The sequence below is a fragment of the Macaca thibetana genome, chromosome 8 (assembly GCF_024542745.1).
Source record: "Macaca thibetana thibetana isolate TM-01 chromosome 8, ASM2454274v1, whole genome shotgun sequence".
Lineage (NCBI taxonomy): Eukaryota > Metazoa > Chordata > Mammalia > Primates > Cercopithecidae > Macaca > Macaca thibetana.
In genome coordinates, this window is record NC_065585.1 from 134,760,148 (window position 1) to 134,776,312 (window position 16,165).

Here is a 16,165-nt window from a genome sequence, read left to right on the forward strand (position 1 = left end):
GTGACGCCCGACGCCAGATCCTAGGTGTGGAGGGCGGCGACACGGAGTTGTGAACAGAAAATATCGAAGTCCACTCCAGGAAAGAGGCCTTTCGTCCGGAAAATCTGCATCCAGGTCCGCCGGAACCTGCGGTCTCAGGATCGGGTAGTGGGCCAGAAAGAGGGCAGAACCAGTGTGGTCCGGGTGGGCCAGAAAGAGGGCAGAACCAGTGTGGTCCGGGCCTGAGGTTCCCTGCTGTGTCCCCAGGGCGTATCCGGATCTGTCCCCACTTCCGGCCAGTGCAGCCTTGGTCTCCGTGTTTGCCACCACACGAGTGTTTTATGTGCAGTGGGGCTGGGCTGCTTCCACTCGCTGCAAGTTGAATGTTTCTGATACTTTATGGTCAGGGTAGTCAGACCACTTACATAGGTTGATGATCCGGTTCCTTCTGGACAAATTAAAAACTGTTTAGGAGTCTGGGTGCAGTGGCTCTCACCTAGAATCCCAGCACTTTGGGAGGCTGAGGTGGGCGGAGTTCGAGACCAGCCTGGGCAACAGAGCGAGACCTTGTTTCTACAAAAATATGAAAACTTAGCCAGGTGTGGTGGTGGGTGCCTGTGGTCCCAGCTCCTCCGGAGGCTGAAGCATGAGAATCACTTGAGCCCAGGAGGTCGAGGCTGCAGCGAGCCGTGATGGGGCCACTGCACTCCAGGCGGAGCAACAGAACCAGACCCTGTCTCAAACCAAACCAAACAAAACAATAACAACAAAAGTTTATGGCAGAAGTTCTTCCTCTCTAGCGTGAGTGGGTGGAGCTGCACGTCTTGAGTGGAGCAGGTGTGGCGCCTTCGCGACCCAGGGGCACCTGGCTGGAGGTGGCTGGACCAGGACCCCCACCAGCCCAGTCAGAACGGGCCATTTACTGTCAGAACTACAACTGAATTGCCACACTTGGTCTGTGGGGAGCATGCAAATTCACACCAAGGATGAGGAATGTAGGTTCCTTTTCTATTCCTCATTCACCCAGGAGGCAGGGACAAAAGCAGGGGCTCTGTTCCAGGGACTTCTTGGGCCAGGACCTGCGCTGGGTCCAGGAGGCCCGAATCATTGCTTTAGAACAATATTTACTGTGTATATTCATAAATTCCTTTATCCATCTTTATATTTAATGTGTTCTTTTTCGCATTTCTTAAGATGAATCATAAATCTGAATTCCTTTGAGACAAACGTGGATGACATCCCCTAATTTTCTTAGGTAATCATTTCAGAATATATTGTAATTTCACATATTTCAGTGTTGTCAGTTATTTTTAAAAATATTTTTAATTTAAAATATGGGATAGTTTAATGCTTTGTTTTCTGTTTCTGAGTATTTTGTGACAACTATGGATATTGAGGCATGCAAAATGCGTACCTTCTAGGAAATACATGGTTTTGTTTAGAAGTAATGAAAAATTAAATGTTCAATATTTCCGTGGACATTTACCAAGGGAAGTCTACTCTCACACAAGAAGATTTTTTAAAATAGCCAAACTGCATTTTCAATTTTCAATTGCCTCATTAATATCCTTAATAAATGTTAAAGTGAAATATATAAGTTAACATTTCATTTTCTAAATGTCCTGATTTTCCTTTTTCTTAAGTGCATGCTAGCTGGATTTTGGAAAGATCAAAATCCCAACTGTTCATTCTGCAAAGATTTCTCAAAGATTATTTCCAAATGAGGGTACCCTTCTGGTTTTCCCATAACTAATACCAGTTTCTTTCAATTTTAAGTTTTTAAAAAATATACATATATAAATATTTTGATTCAAAATGGATTTAAAATTTGAATAACTTCCCTTAGGTAAGTGAGCAGAAAGAACACTGGGATTCATCAGGGTACTTGGGGGATCAGCCCTGCCCACTGCTTCTCCAGATTTCCAGAGCTAAGTTTGTTTCTCCTGAGCTCAGCTCATACCTCCCATACCTGCTGGGAAGTGGACACAGATTAAGGAGCCAGGACTGTGTACAATTTCAACTGAAGAAATTCATATATATGAGCCCTCCCATTTAGTTTTTCTGCAGTTCCCTCTCTCTTCACATAGGAGCCAAGTGATGTAGCTCTGCCTGTATGTACCATTCAGACACTAATCCACCTTCTCTACCAAATATTTTGTTTTTTGGTTTCTACAAAATATGAGTTTGAGGAGTCTTCAAATAGAGTGAATGGATTCGTCTCGGGTCTACATGGGACATACATTGTCTACATTTGGAAGCCCATTATGAGAAACTAAGCCCTCTAAATGAATGTCTGGGTAAATTAAGATCTGCTCACTGTGTCTCTGAGTCTCTGATTCCTTGCCTAGAAAATGGATCTGATAAAAGCCGAGTGAAAAAAATGACAATGCATTGAAGCATAATTTTTTAAATTATGATTTATTATTACAATCTAAAACAAGATTTTCCTGTCCTACCTTAGAAAATTTCCTTAGCTTTTTCAGAAGAAACTACAACCTACCAAAGCACATGGTTGTAGGAAGGCTGTTTGATTGGGTCACTAAGAAGGCCTGATGAAAAGTGGTCCATCTAAAATGCAATGCAGTGTCTATAAGGCAACCTGTGTCCACATCACTTTCTGGGCATAACCAGCCCTACCTCCTCAGAGGGGATCTGATCCTAATGCACATGCATTTCCTTGGACAAAGGTAGGGAGTCTGATTCAGAGCTGCTCTAAAGCCTGTCTGTGCAGAAGACTTCATACCTGTAGTTCCTCTTCCTACCTCGAATGTGAAACAGTACACTCAGTTTCAGAGCTACAGTTTTGATCTCTGTCAGTTCTATTTGAAAAGACCAAGGGTTGGCAAAAAGAAAAAAGAAAAAAGGAAAAAAAAGGTACAGTCAAGGATTGGAATAAAGTCCTAGGAACAGAGTCAAGCCCAGAAGAACAGCAGTATTGGAGGACTATGGGTTAGGTTTCTAAGATTGATGGTGATCCTTACAAGTCAACCCCTGTTACACTCTTTGCCTTGGGTCCACAGAGCTTTGTCATAGCTCTCTCGTAAGTTTCTTAAAATCACTAAAGAGGATTGCTTGAACTCAGGAGTCTGAGATCAGCCTAAGCAATATAGTGACAACTCATCTCTACTAAAATAAAAAAATTTAGCCAGGCATGGTGGCATGTGCCTGTAATCCTAGCTATGATGGTGCCACTGCACTCCAGACTGGGCAACAGAATGACTCTGTCTCAAAAAAAAAAAAAAAAAGGAAAATCAGGAAAGTGCCCCATTTTCTACCACTCAGATCCTGTTCAGTTTCAGTGATGAAGCAGAGGTGGATCCCGACACCTGAAGCACCTCTTACTGCAGTTCATCTAAGTCAGCCTTTACCCGGCCTGCTCTGCAGTTCAGACAGTTGGAAGGGCTCATGCACAGGTTAGACAACTACAGTTCTCTCTGTCATCAGTTTTCATGGTTTCTCATACAGCCCCTTCTCCATATATAGATACTGGAGATTTTGCCCAGTGGATTCCCTCAAGGTCTCAGTTTCATTAAACTTGTCAAGGCTTCCACAGATGGTTTTGCCACCTAGTGAGACTTGTTTCAAAAAAAAAGTGAAATAGGGAAAAAATTAAGTGGCAAATGAGAATGATAATAGTCCTCACAGGTGAAGGTGTCCATAGAGACAGGAGATAGGTGGCTTCATTTTGGTCAGCAGCTCACCTGGGCCAGTGGAATGTCTTTGTTTGGATAAAAAAGACCTTTCTGTACCTCAATATAGACAACCAGGGACAGAAGTGCACCATATGAGCAGAATGGCTTTCATAAGAGAACAGAGAGTCCTTAACATATTCGGTTCAGTTCCCCAGAAGAATGAAAGTGAGCAATTTTGAATGGAAATTATTGTCAAATGGGAACATAAACTACAAACATATTGCCAACAAAGGAAGTTCAGCAACAACACTCCTTCAGTTTCAGTTAAAGTGATTTACGCTAAGTTGATAAACCAGTTGGTTTAAATGGTCACAGGGCATTTTGTCTGTGACACCTCTCTTGACCTCAATGACTCCAGTCATAATTAGTCTAACCGCACATGTTCTAAACTCACACACATCTTGGATCAGGCTATAGAACTTAACACATGGAATATTCATTTGCTGTACATGTGTCTGTCTACCCAATAAAATCTGAGCTTCTGTTCCTGGGGTTGAGCAAGGTGAACCACTTGGTCATGCCCTCTCCATATCTCATTTACAAATGAAAAGTGCAACACAGTGATATGCCACTGGACATGAAGGCAGAAATCCTGGATTTGAGCCTAGATCTATTTCTGCAACTAACTGGAGGTGTGGGACAGAGATCAATGGATCTCAGATGCTTCTGTGTTCAGTGATCAACAGGTCTAAAATGTCACTGTGCAGGAGACTTAATTGGAAAAGTCATTTTACAAATTTAGATTCTTAGCTTAAGAGATCCCAATTTGAAAGTGTTAGAGTGGGGCATAGAGCTCTAATTGTAAGTATTCTAGGCTTGTTACACTGATTATAATTAATCAATATAGTTCTGGAAACTGGGACTTAAGTGATCTCTAAGGCTACTTCTAGTTCTAATATTTGAGTGTTCTAAGGATTCATAGACATCTGAATACAAATCTTACACTAACTTTTATGGTTTGTCAGTTCATGTGTGTGTGTGTGCTCATGTGTGTGCTCCTACATCATGAAAAAGTAAAACTCTTCCTTTACTTCATGCAAAGTTCAATCCACAAATTATAAGTAAATTTTAGATAATTGGTAGTGAGGATGAATTTGTTAACACCAAGTTTGACAGAGTAAGAGTAGAGGCTGAAGATAATAAGGCAGTGATCTAGAACAACAACAGTAAGGAGGAAGAGGGAAGGAGATAATTGCATTAAGATTTACAAGGATTAATGAGCAATTTATGCAGATTAATGTCATGAGTAAATTGTGTGACTGATTCAGAAAAGTAAGCATTCTTGAGTAAACCTCTACTTTTAACCTGAATGTCAAGTAAATGATAACAATATTTTCTAAGGTTTAGAATATTAAATGAAGACCAGATTTGAAAACAAACCAATAAATTGCAATAAAGACATTACCTTTGAAGTGCCTATCAGAAATCCACTTAGAGTAGCTCAATAAACTTAAATTGGATATATAAGTAATGGAAGGTTGAAAAGGCACGGAGATAACCACACAAAAGACATATCACTTTTAAACATAGGAACAAAGGAGTAAAGGTACTCTTGGGGGCTACTGCTCAAAATTCTCTTACTTGTACGTAGCTAGAGCTTGAACCTATAAGGCGGGGACACAGTACCAGGTGCCCAGGTCTCTTAGTGGGGTACACCACATAAGTCATGCTTAAAATTTTAAGGGAGCAATGCTCAATGACTGATGTGCAGGCAAATGAGGCAGAGGCACTTGATAGCCAGTGTTCAGACTTCTGAGGAGGAGACATGGTCCAACAGGTGCGTGGATAGACAAGGTACATAGAAAAGCAGATTGTAGCTCAGCTGGTCCTCTTACAACCAAGGAGGTAGAGCTAAGATGCTGCTGGTCCTTTTCTAGCACACTTGTGGGGCTGCTGAAAAAGTGGAAAGAATATAAAGCCTGAAGCGTGGAGCCAACCATCTGGTGCCATTGGAATGCTGCTGACAAAAACAGCATAGGAACAGATGCCTTCACTCCTCGTTTTGTTTTCCACTCTCCTGCTAATACCTTTCATTAAAGGTGCTAACTGGGCAAGAATTATGACAAATGTAGTTTTCAGAGTCTCAGCACAGCAACACAGAGCAAAGAAGTCATAAAAGTAAAGAAGTAACACCATGTCATTAGTACATAAAGAGTGGGAACCAATGGAATGGAGGAGATTGTTTAGAGATAACACATTTAATAAGAAGAGAATGAAACATAGGTTAAAGCAATCCCAGCCAAGAGAATATTAGCAAGAGTCAGCAAAGAAGACTGAGAATGTGTGGAGAAGACAAAGAGAAATGTCCAGCAGACAAACATTCTCACAGGCAGAAGAGAGAGAAATTAAGGTGCAGGAGATAGATCACCTTGTAAAATGTTTCAGAAAAGGCCTGAAAGATGAATACTGTCCATAGGTCACTGGAGTCAACCCTGGTAATTTATTAAGAGAACAGCTACTATTAAGTGACTAAGGAGGTACCTGGTAGCTTTATAAAGAGAAATTCCATTAGTATGATGACAGCTAAAATAATCTTCTTCTCCTTCACCTTCTCCTTCTCCTCCCCCTCTCCTCCCCCTCCCTCCTTCCTCCTCCACTGCTGCTGCTGCTGCTGCTGCTGCTGCTGCTGCTGCTGCTGCTTCTTCTTCTTCTTCTTCTTCTTCTTCTTCTTCTTCTTCTTCTTCTTCTTCTTCTTCTTCTTCTTCTTCTTCTTCTTCTTCTTCTTCTTCTCCTCCTCCTCCTCCTCCTCCTCCTCTTCTTCTTCTTCTTCTTCTTCTTCTTCTTCTTCTTCTTCTTCCTCCTCCTCCTCCTCCTCCTCCTCCTCCTTCTTCTTCTTCTTCTTCTTCTTCTTCTTCTTCTTCTTCTTCTTCTTCTTCTTCTTCTTCTTCTTCTTCTGCTTCTTCTGCTTCTGCTTCTGCTTCTGCTTCTGCTTTGCTTCTGCTCTTCTTCTTCTTCTTCTCCTCCTTCTCCTTCTCCTTCTCCTTCTCCTTCTCCTTCTCCTTCTCCTTCTCCTTCCTCCTCCTCCTTCTCCTCCTCCTCTTCTTTTGAAACAGGGTCTCACTCTGTCATCCAGGCTGGAGTGCACTGACTCACTGCAGTCTCAACTTCCAGGGCTCAACCCCCAATCAATCGGGACTGCACCTGGCTATTTTTTTTTTTTTTTTTTGAGGCGGAGTTTTGCTTTTGTCACCCAGGCTGGAGTAGAATGGCATGATCTTGGCTCACTGCAACCTCTGCCTCCGGGGTTCAAGTGATTCTCCTGCCTCAGGCTCCCGAGTAGCTGGGATTACAGATGTGTGCCACCATGCCTGGCTAATTTTTATATTTTTAGTAGAGACAGGGTTTCACTAGGTTGGCCAAGCTGGTCTCGAGCTCCTGATCTCATGATTTGCCCACCTCGGCCCCACAAAGTGCTGAGATTACAGGCGTGAGCCACTGTACGCGGCCTAAATTTTTAAAATTTTTTGTAGAGATGGGGTCTCCCTCTGTTGTCCAGGCTGGTCTTGAACTTCTGAGCTCAAAGGATCCTCCTGTCTTGGCCTCCCAATATGCTGAAATTGCAGGCATGAGCCTCCATGCCTGGCTTTAAGACATTTCTATAGGTTGAGAAGGAAATAGGGTATGAAAACACTGGAGACAGGAAATGTATGCTGTATTTCAAGTCATTTGACATTGACAGAGAAAGAAGAGGAAAAAGAAAAAAAGAAGAAATGAGAAAGCCTAAACACACTTAGATTCTCAAAGGCAGTTAGTTTTATGTGAGACAATGGATAAGGAATTTCTAGGGAAAATGCAGAAACAGAAAAATCCTCTGATTGAAACAGATAACTTTACATAATTTCCTCCAGCATAGTTTTAAGAATAAGAAAATTAGCACCATGAAGACGAGTGGCAATACCAGAAGATCTTTCAAAAATACATTTTATTTCTTATTTTAAAACATTTTACACATTGTCTTATTCCAGATATTTTTTCTCTTTTATTTGCATCTCTATAAGAAGCCAGCTTAATTGAATAGAGAATTTTCTGGAGCAGCGCAGAGGGATTTTGCTGCTTCTGTTCTGGGAGGATGTGCTATAAGACTTCTATGATGAAATAGTCTGTGATATATGCTTTCCTCTGCTCGAAAGCTGGGACTCCAAATGTTGGCAAATTAGGGAAAAGGCAAGCCTCGGTTTGCCATTGTTATCATTGTTATCATCTGAAAGGGCAGGGATTGCAGGATCACAACAGAGATTTTAGAAAGTGTCTTTTTATTTTTTCTTTCTATGTTTTTTTTTTAGTTTGTTTCCATTTCTTCCTCCATTTAACTGTTCACCTGAACACGCTGAGAAACGTTCCATCTTTAGGATTGCCTTTTGTTGTTCTGTTACCCTCCAGCATGCTATTTTGTGGACATGCTAAGCAGGCAAGTCCAGAAAGCCCAAAGTTGGAATAGAAATGTGACTAAGTCAGTAACTGTATAACCTTCCTGAGTCTCACTCTCCTCATTTGTAATAAGGGCATTGAATTCGATGACCTTTAGGGAACTTACTGCTTCAGAAACCCATGATTTGATCCATTCTCACTGCAAATGGCCAGAATGAAGATATTGCTCCACCTGCAGTCAACTTGAATTTTGATATGGGTGCATTTCATTCTAAAACTTGATGTTTTAGATCTAACAGGTAAATGAACAAGACTCTAAACAATTCCTACCTATAAAAGAGAGAAAGGAGTACATGACAGTGATACTGCTGAAGCAGCCACAATTAGCATCTGGCAGGTATTCCCTTTACTGAGAGGTTCAATCTGCTCACATTATAGATATCAGAATCTTGGCACAGAGGGCCCAGTGTCCTACAACTGTTTAAAGCCAGAGCTATAACTTTAGAACTCAATTCACCTGAGTGCCAGTCCAACCATTCCATTCCATCTGTTTTATCTATTTATTCAATGGCTCACTTTTTTATAAAGTGAAAAAAATCATGAATAGGCCCTGTGTCAGGAATTGACAGTGCAGAGGTCAACAAGATATAGTGTCTGCCTGGAAGAAGTTCACAGCCTAGGAAGGGTATCTCCTTGTAGCATTGGAAGCTGGACTGACATGGTTTCAGATAATCCAAACTTTGCAGATCAAAGAGAGACGGTGCAGAGAGATTTGTCCCACTGATATCGCAGCCAGAGAATCTTCACCTCTTTCATTCTTGCAGCTGGTGCTTAGTTTTTAATCTTTCTTTCTCTTTTTGCAGCAATATGGTGTTAATTCAGCTCTACAGCCCCCAATCTTTACTTCAAAGGTAAGACATTCAGCTTCACAGTGACCTTCCATTCTCTTACAAATTAGTGCTCTATGAATTGCTGTCCTGGCTAAGTAAAGAAAGCAATTTGTCTTTAGTTATCTATTAATTAGTAACTATAAGATAAAATTACATTGCCCAGGCCAAATTCAGACTTCCTCATTACCATAACTCCTAGAGACACAGACTATAAACCTAGAAATTAGAAAAATCAAATGTTATCTGAATAGTCATGTCTGAGCTCACACCCCTGGTACAATAAAATCAATGTCCTTATTAAATAGCTAATTGAAAAAAAACAGAAAAGATTTTCATATGTCAAAATCATATCTAGCTTGTACAGAAACAGAATGTTTCTTCCAAGGAAGGTGACAAAGTACTTTCTAATTCCAATGAACCATCCTTATCAACAGATTTTTTTTTCGTGTCTCCAAATAGTCTCTGATTTACAGCAAAAGTTAAAGATTGTTCTGTTACATTACAGGCAGACCAATAGTAGATCATATGCCCTGGCGTATGGTTTTGGAGTCTCACAGTTTTAGGTAGAAAGATAAACAACATGATGCTAGTCCTTCTCAATTTACTGTGCAAAGAATACCAATGGAATCATGTATTTAGTTCTGGCAAGCAAATTTGGAGGGACATAGGCAATGTGTATTCATTCATAACAGAGATTAGGTTGAAGAGAAAAAAAATATGTCAAAACAGGAACTTTTTTAATTGGTAAGATACATTCTTAGGAAAAAATAGTGGAAGAAGTAGCAGTTATTCTCAAAAGGAGTAACGTTTATTCCTGGAAAAAACAACTTTGGGGGAAGAACAGTACATATTAGCTGCCATATATCTGAAATATTATCATGTGGAGTATATTTTGTTAGTGCCAAGTTAAGGCAAAGACTAATGGAAAGAAATTTCAGGGACTTAGATTTCTGCTCCAATTAAGGAGAAATGTTTAAATAGTCCAAAGTTGAACTTGGGATACTGTGAGCTATAGATCACTGAAATTTATCAGGCATCTGGACAATCAATTGACACACACGCACACACAGACACACACACACACACACACACACATATATAATCATGTATAGGGTGTTGAATACTGCATCATGGCAGAGAACAAAAAAATAAGTAGAAGAACAAATGACAGTTAAACAATGGTAAACTCTAACATAGCATAGAGTATGTGCCTGCCACTGCCCAAGCAGTTATATAGAAAGATTGTTAAACTGTCCCAAAGCTGTTATTTTTACCTTCAGACTTTTAGTCATAGAACCTCTGAGTTTCTCTGGACACATGAATATTTAGCTAATCACATCAGCTCCTAGCTTTCTATTTCTATATGTCCACATGAACAAATCTGGAAAAATGAAAAAGGAGTGGAATGATGTGAACTGCTTCTATGTAATCTTAATCATGTTCTATATTTTCTAACCCTGCCTGTTAGAACATCCTTGGAACCAAATAAAACAGTCAACTGTTTAGGATGGCAGGGTTGACCTTCAGCCCAAATCACAACAAAACTCGGTGAAAGAGAACCCTCTACCTTCACCTAGCCAATTTAGCTATTTTTGGACTTTTACATGAAAGAGAAATAAGGTTTTGTCTTTCTTCAGTCACTCTATTATTAAGATTCTTGATTATAACAAGTTAGTTTCTAATTAGCATAACAAGTTTATTCATCTTCAAAACAATGCTATTATTATTATCATTTATAGAATGGAAAGTAAAACAGAGGGTACATACAGCTTATAAACATTAGCACTGAGATCCAAACTCATACAGTTTGGCCTAACAGCCTATGTTTATTGCCTTTTATACTGACCATTAAATTCACTTCTAACTCTGAGATTCTATGTGATTATGGTGATGGTAGTGGTTCTAATTTGTGCCAAACTATGCTTATTATTGTAATGCAAATACATCTGAGATGAGTTTTGTGGACAGGGAGCTATTATGCCTCCACATCTATAGACCGATCTGAATAAATTGGAGTACTGATTAAAGTGGGTGGGGAAGACAATTTAAAAGGAGTTTATCTATCCCGGAGCATTGTCTGACATCTATGAAAAGATGCTGAGGGCAGAAAATAAGGAACTGATTTTACAACTGAGACTTTCATGGAGTCACTGAAACTTTCATGGGGTCAAGGAGGTCACTGAAATAATGGAGTCACTGAAACTTTCATGGGGAAATTGTTCTTTGGCTCTGTTCTTTAGTTCTAGTCTTGTCTATTTCCAAATGTGCAATACAAATACTACTTCTGTAGTATTTGTACTACAGAAGTACAGTACTACCAGGAAACCTTTCTGTATTTCCTAGTTAGAACCAAGTTTCCACATCTATGACTTCTCTTTATACTTTGCATCTTTTACGGCACTTGTGAAAACTGTTTCATATTAAAGTTATTTGTGTATTTTCCTGTCTCATTGATATACTTACTCATACATGTTAAATGTATTGAAAGCTTATTTACCACTACAGGCAATGTCTTTTTGAACAACACAGAAAGAATAGACTAATAACTTCAAGCAAATTAAGGTCAATGTCCATGCTTTAATTATATTTTTACCTTTTTATTTTACCTACCTTTATCGTAGTGGACAGAACAATTTCTTGTAAGTGGTTAGCACACATTCAATATCTATTGGTTTTCTAGGACTACTGAGGACAGAATGTATATTAAAGAAATGTAGAAATTCAGGAGCCATGAAGGAGAAGACAGGGGGCTTCATGATGCATGGAGAACCTCTAATAGGAAAAGCTTCACAACAGAAGGAACGAAGGATAGTTGAGGAGATATGGACATAAGCATTTCTTAGGAACACAGTCGTGGTTGTATCAAGCAGAGAATCTCAAAGATGCAAAGACTTAAGAGATTAGTAAGCAAGATGTTAGTTTAGTGGTTTTAATAGTGTAATTTTCAACCAATGTGTGAAAGCCAAAAAGTCTAAAATAATTTATGGATAAGATATTTGGACCCACGACTCAGACCTGAAAAAAAATTAGCTGTCTGAGGATCTAGTAACACAACTTCGGTTTAATTTAGACTACAAAGGCTGTACTTCCCTAACTTAACAAATATGTTTGGCATTTGCCTTGGAGATTTTTTTTTTTTTTTTTTTTTATTCACTTTGGAATAGGCTGAACCTGGCCCGGCGTGTGGCTCATGCCTGTAATCCCAGGGCTCTGGGAGGCAGAGGAGGGGCGGATCGTGAGGTCAGGAGATCGAGACCATCCTGGCTAACACGGTGAAACCCCGTCTCTACTAAAAATATAAAAAAAATTAGCCGGATGTGGTGGCGGGTGTGTGTAGTCCCAGGTACTCGGGAGGCTGAGGCAGGAGAATGGCCTGAACCCGGGAGGCGGAGCTTGCAGTGAGCCGAGATCGCGCCACTGCACTCCAGCCTGGGCCACAGAGTGAGATTCCATCTCAAAAAAAAAAAAAAAGAAAAAAGTGCTGAACCTGTGTTGCAGATTATAAAAGGAGGAAAGAGATCTAAAAGTACAAAGAAGTCTGAATTCCTTAGCAGAGCTGTTGAGGGAAGTTGACCAGATACTGTTAAGGTTGGAGACGTCCCGGTCAATGTGCTCCCGTTGTTTCGTGTCTGAGCTCAGGAAAAGATTTTCAGTGACTGGTTTGCCTTGGAACCTTCAACTTTGTAAAAGTTAAGCTTTCTTCTCAAAAGACATCCTGAGCAGACTATCATCTCTACCTCTAAAAGAATTTCCCTCTTACCTTGGAAAATTTGAGCAAGAAGAATGAGAGCAGCAAAAATAAAGAAAAATATTTTCATGGCTCCAGGCATCAGGGGAGAGTTGATGAAGGAAGTGCAGTAGCTGGAATCAAGCTCTTTTATCAAGGGGCATTGATTAAAATATGTTCTACTGCCCTGAAGGGGCTGGAAGTCAACTTTGGTTTGTAATGTTCGTTGGGAACATAACTATTTTCCATGCTCCACTGATTCAAGCGTGGGCTGATGGATCAGATTTTATCTAAATCACATTTATGGGAGAGAAACGCAGAGAACCCTGCCTTTCTGCCTGGAATATTCTATTCTGTGTCTTTGTTTAGACTTCTCTCATTTTTCCTTCAAGTCTTATCTCAAGTATTACCATGTCAATAAGATACATAGCCACCATCCTTTTCCTAGTACATGATTTTACGTAAAACCTATTCTTAAAAAAAATTAAACAAACAAAAACCTTTAATTTTAAGTTCAGGAGTACATGGGCAAGTTTTTGTTTTGTTTTTGTTTTGTTTTGTTTTGTTTTGACACTCTATTGCGTGGAGTGCTGTTGCTTAAGGAGAAAAGGGTTAACCATCAAAAATACATAAAAACCGTTAATATGTTTTTATATGATTTGATTTAATTAAAGGGAGAAATAGACATTTCTATATTTATAGGAGAACTTTTTTTTTTTTATTATACTTTGAGTTCTAGGGTACATGTGCATAACGTGCAGGTTTGTTACATATGTATACTTGTGCCATGTTGGTGTGCTGCACCCATCAACTCGTCATTTACATTAGGTATAACTCCCAATGCAATCCCTCCCCCCTCCCCACTCCCCATGATAGGCCCCGGTGTGTGATGTTCCCCTTCCCGAGTCCAAGTGATCTCATTGTTCAGTTCCCACCTATGAGTGAGAACATGCGGTGTTTGGTTTTCTGTTCTTGTGATAGTTTGCTAAGAATGATGGTTTCCAGCTGCATCCATGTCCCTACAAAGGACACAAACTCATCCTTTTTTATGGCTGCATAGTATTCCATGGTGTATATGTGCCACATTTTCTTAATCCAATCTGTCACTGATGGACATTTGGGTTGATTCCAAGTCTTTGCTCTTGTGAATAGTGCCGCAATAAACATACGTGTGCATGTGTCTTTATAGCAGCATGAATTATAATCCTTTGGGTATATACCCAGTAATGGGATGGCTGGGTCATATGGTACATCTAGTTCTAGATCCTTGAGGAATCGCCATACTGTTTTCCATAATGGTTGAACTAGTTTACAATCCCACCAACAGTGTAAAAGTGTTCCTATTTCTCCACATCCTCTCCAGCAGCTGTTATTTCCTGACTTTTTAATGATTGCCATTCTAACTGGCGTGAGATGGTATCTCATTGTGGTTTTGATTTGCATTTCTCTGATGGCCAGTGATGATGAGCATTTTTTCATGTGTCTGTTGGCTGTATGAATGTCTTCTTTCGAGAAATGTCTGTTCATATCCTTTGCCCACTTTTTGATGGGGTTGTTTGTTTTTTTCTTGTAAATTTGTTGGAGTTCTTTGTAGGTTCTGGAAATTAGCCCTTTGTCAGATGAGTAGATTGCAAACATTTTCTCCCATTCTGTAGGTTGCCTGTTTACTCTGATGGTAGTTTCTTTTGCTGTGCAGAAGCTCTTTAGTTTAATGAGATCCCATTTGTCAATTTTGGCTTTTGCTGCCGTTGCTTTTGGTGTTTTAGACATGAAGTCTTTGCCCATGCCTATGTCCTGAATGGTTTTCTTCTAGGATTTTTATGGTATTAGGTCTAACATTTAAGTCTCTAATCCATCTTGAATTAATTTTCGTATAAGGAGTAAGGAAAGGATCCAGTTTCAGCTTTCTACTTATGGCTAGCCAATTTTCCCAGCACCATTTATTAAATAGGGAATCCTTTCCCCATTTCTTGTTTCTCTCACGTTTGTCAAAGATCAGATGGCTGTAGATGTGTGGTATTATTTCTGAGGACTCTGTTCTGTTCCATAGGTCTATATCTCTGTTTTGGTACGAGTACCATGCTGTTTTGGTTACTGTAGCCTTGTAGTATAGTTTGAAGTCAGGTAGCATGATGCCTCCAGCTTTGTTCTTTTGACTTAGGATTGTCTTGGAGATGCGGGCTCTTTTTTGGTTCCATATGAACTTTAAAGCAGTTTTTTCCAATTCTGTGAAGAAACTCATTGGTAGCTTGATGGGGATGGCATTGAATCTATAAATGACCTTGGGCAGTATGGCCATTTTCACGATATTGATTCTTCCTATCCATGAGCATGGTATGTTCTTCCATTTGTTTGTGTCCTCTTTTATTTCACTGAGCAGTGATTTGTAGTTCTCCTTGAAGAGGTCCTTTACATCCCTTGTAAGTTGGATTCCTAGGTATTTTATTCTCTTTGAAGCAATTGTGAATGGAAGTTCATTCATGATTTGGCTCTCTGTTTGTCTGTTACTGGTGTATAAGAATGCTTGTGATTTTTGCACATTAATTTTGTATCCTGAGACTTTGCTGAAGTTGCTTATCAGCTTAAGGAGATTTTGGGCTGAGACAATGGGGTTTTCTAAATATACAATCATGTCATCTGCAAACAGGGACAATTTGACTTCTTCTTTTCCTAACTGAATACCCTTGATTTCTTTCTCTTGCCTGATTGCCCTAGCCAGAACTTCCAACACTATGTTGAATAGGAGTGGTGAGAGAGGTCATCCCTGTCTTGTGCCAGTTTTCAAAGGGATTTTTTCCAGTTTTTGCCCATTCAGGATGATATTGGCTGTGGGTTTGTCATAAATAGCTCTTATTATTTTGAGGTACGTTCCATCAACACCGAATTTATTGAGCGTTTTTAGCATGAAGGGCTGTTGAATTTTGTCAAAAGCCTTTTCCGCATCAATTGAGATAATCATGTGGTTCTTGTCTTTGGTTCTGTTTATATGCTGGATTATGTTTATTGATTTGCGAATGTTGAACCAGCCTTGCATCCCAGGGATGAAGCCCACTTGATCATGGTGGATAAGCTTTTTGATGTGTTGCTGAATCCGGTTTGCCAGTATTTTATTGAGGATTTTTGCATCGATATTCATCAGGGATATTGGTCTAAAATTCTCTTTTTGTTGTGTCTCTGCCAGGCTTTGGTATCAGGATGATGTTGGCCTCATAAAATGAGTTAGGGAGGATTCCCTCTTTTTCTATTGATTGGAATAGTTTCAGAAGGAATGGTACCAGCTCCTCCTTGTACCTCTGGTAGAATTTGGCTGTGAATCCATCTGGTCCTGGACTTTTTTTGGTTGGTAGGCTATTAATTATTGCCTCAATTTCAGAGCCTGCTATTGGTCTATTCAGGGATTCAACTTCTTCCTGGTTTAGTCTTGGAAGAGTGTAAGTGTCCAGGAAATTATCCATTTCTTCTAGATTTTCCAGTTTATTTGCGTAGAGGTGTTTATAGTATTCTCTGAT

The 16,165-nt window shown here is 39.8% G+C and overlaps 1 protein-coding gene and 1 long non-coding RNA gene across 2 annotated transcripts; one reads left to right on the forward strand and one right to left on the reverse strand.

The window, feature by feature from the left end:
* The first annotated feature begins 4 nt into the window (after positions 1-4).
* Positions 5-11,809, forward strand: LOC126961121 (uncharacterized). The gene is made up of 3 exons (XR_007728190.1): positions 5-114; positions 8,903-8,950; positions 11,610-11,809. It is a non-coding gene; the product is annotated as an uncharacterized LOC126961121 (long non-coding RNA).
* On the reverse strand, positions 8,790-12,847 carry LOC126961102 (beta-defensin 107A). Its single transcript, XM_050801156.1, has 2 exons — positions 12,690-12,847; positions 8,790-9,020 (listed from the first exon to the last, which is right to left on the reverse strand). The coding sequence occupies exons 1-2, from the start codon at positions 12,757-12,759 to the stop codon at positions 8,878-8,880; spliced, it is 213 nt and encodes a 70-aa protein (XP_050657113.1). The 5' UTR covers positions 12,760-12,847; the 3' UTR covers positions 8,790-8,877.
* Positions 12,848-16,165: the final 3,318 nt, after the last annotated feature.

Excerpts from the sequence above, each read along its gene's own strand:
- LOC126961102 (XM_050801156.1), bottom strand. The coding sequence starts at position 12,759 with ATGCCTGGAGCCATGAAAATATTTTTCTTTATTTTTGCTGCTCTCATT. Across the intron at positions 9,021-12,689 it reads TCTTGCTCAAATTTTCCAAG|CCAGGACAGCAATTCATAGA; the intron begins GTAAGAGGGAAA and ends TTCTTTACTTAG.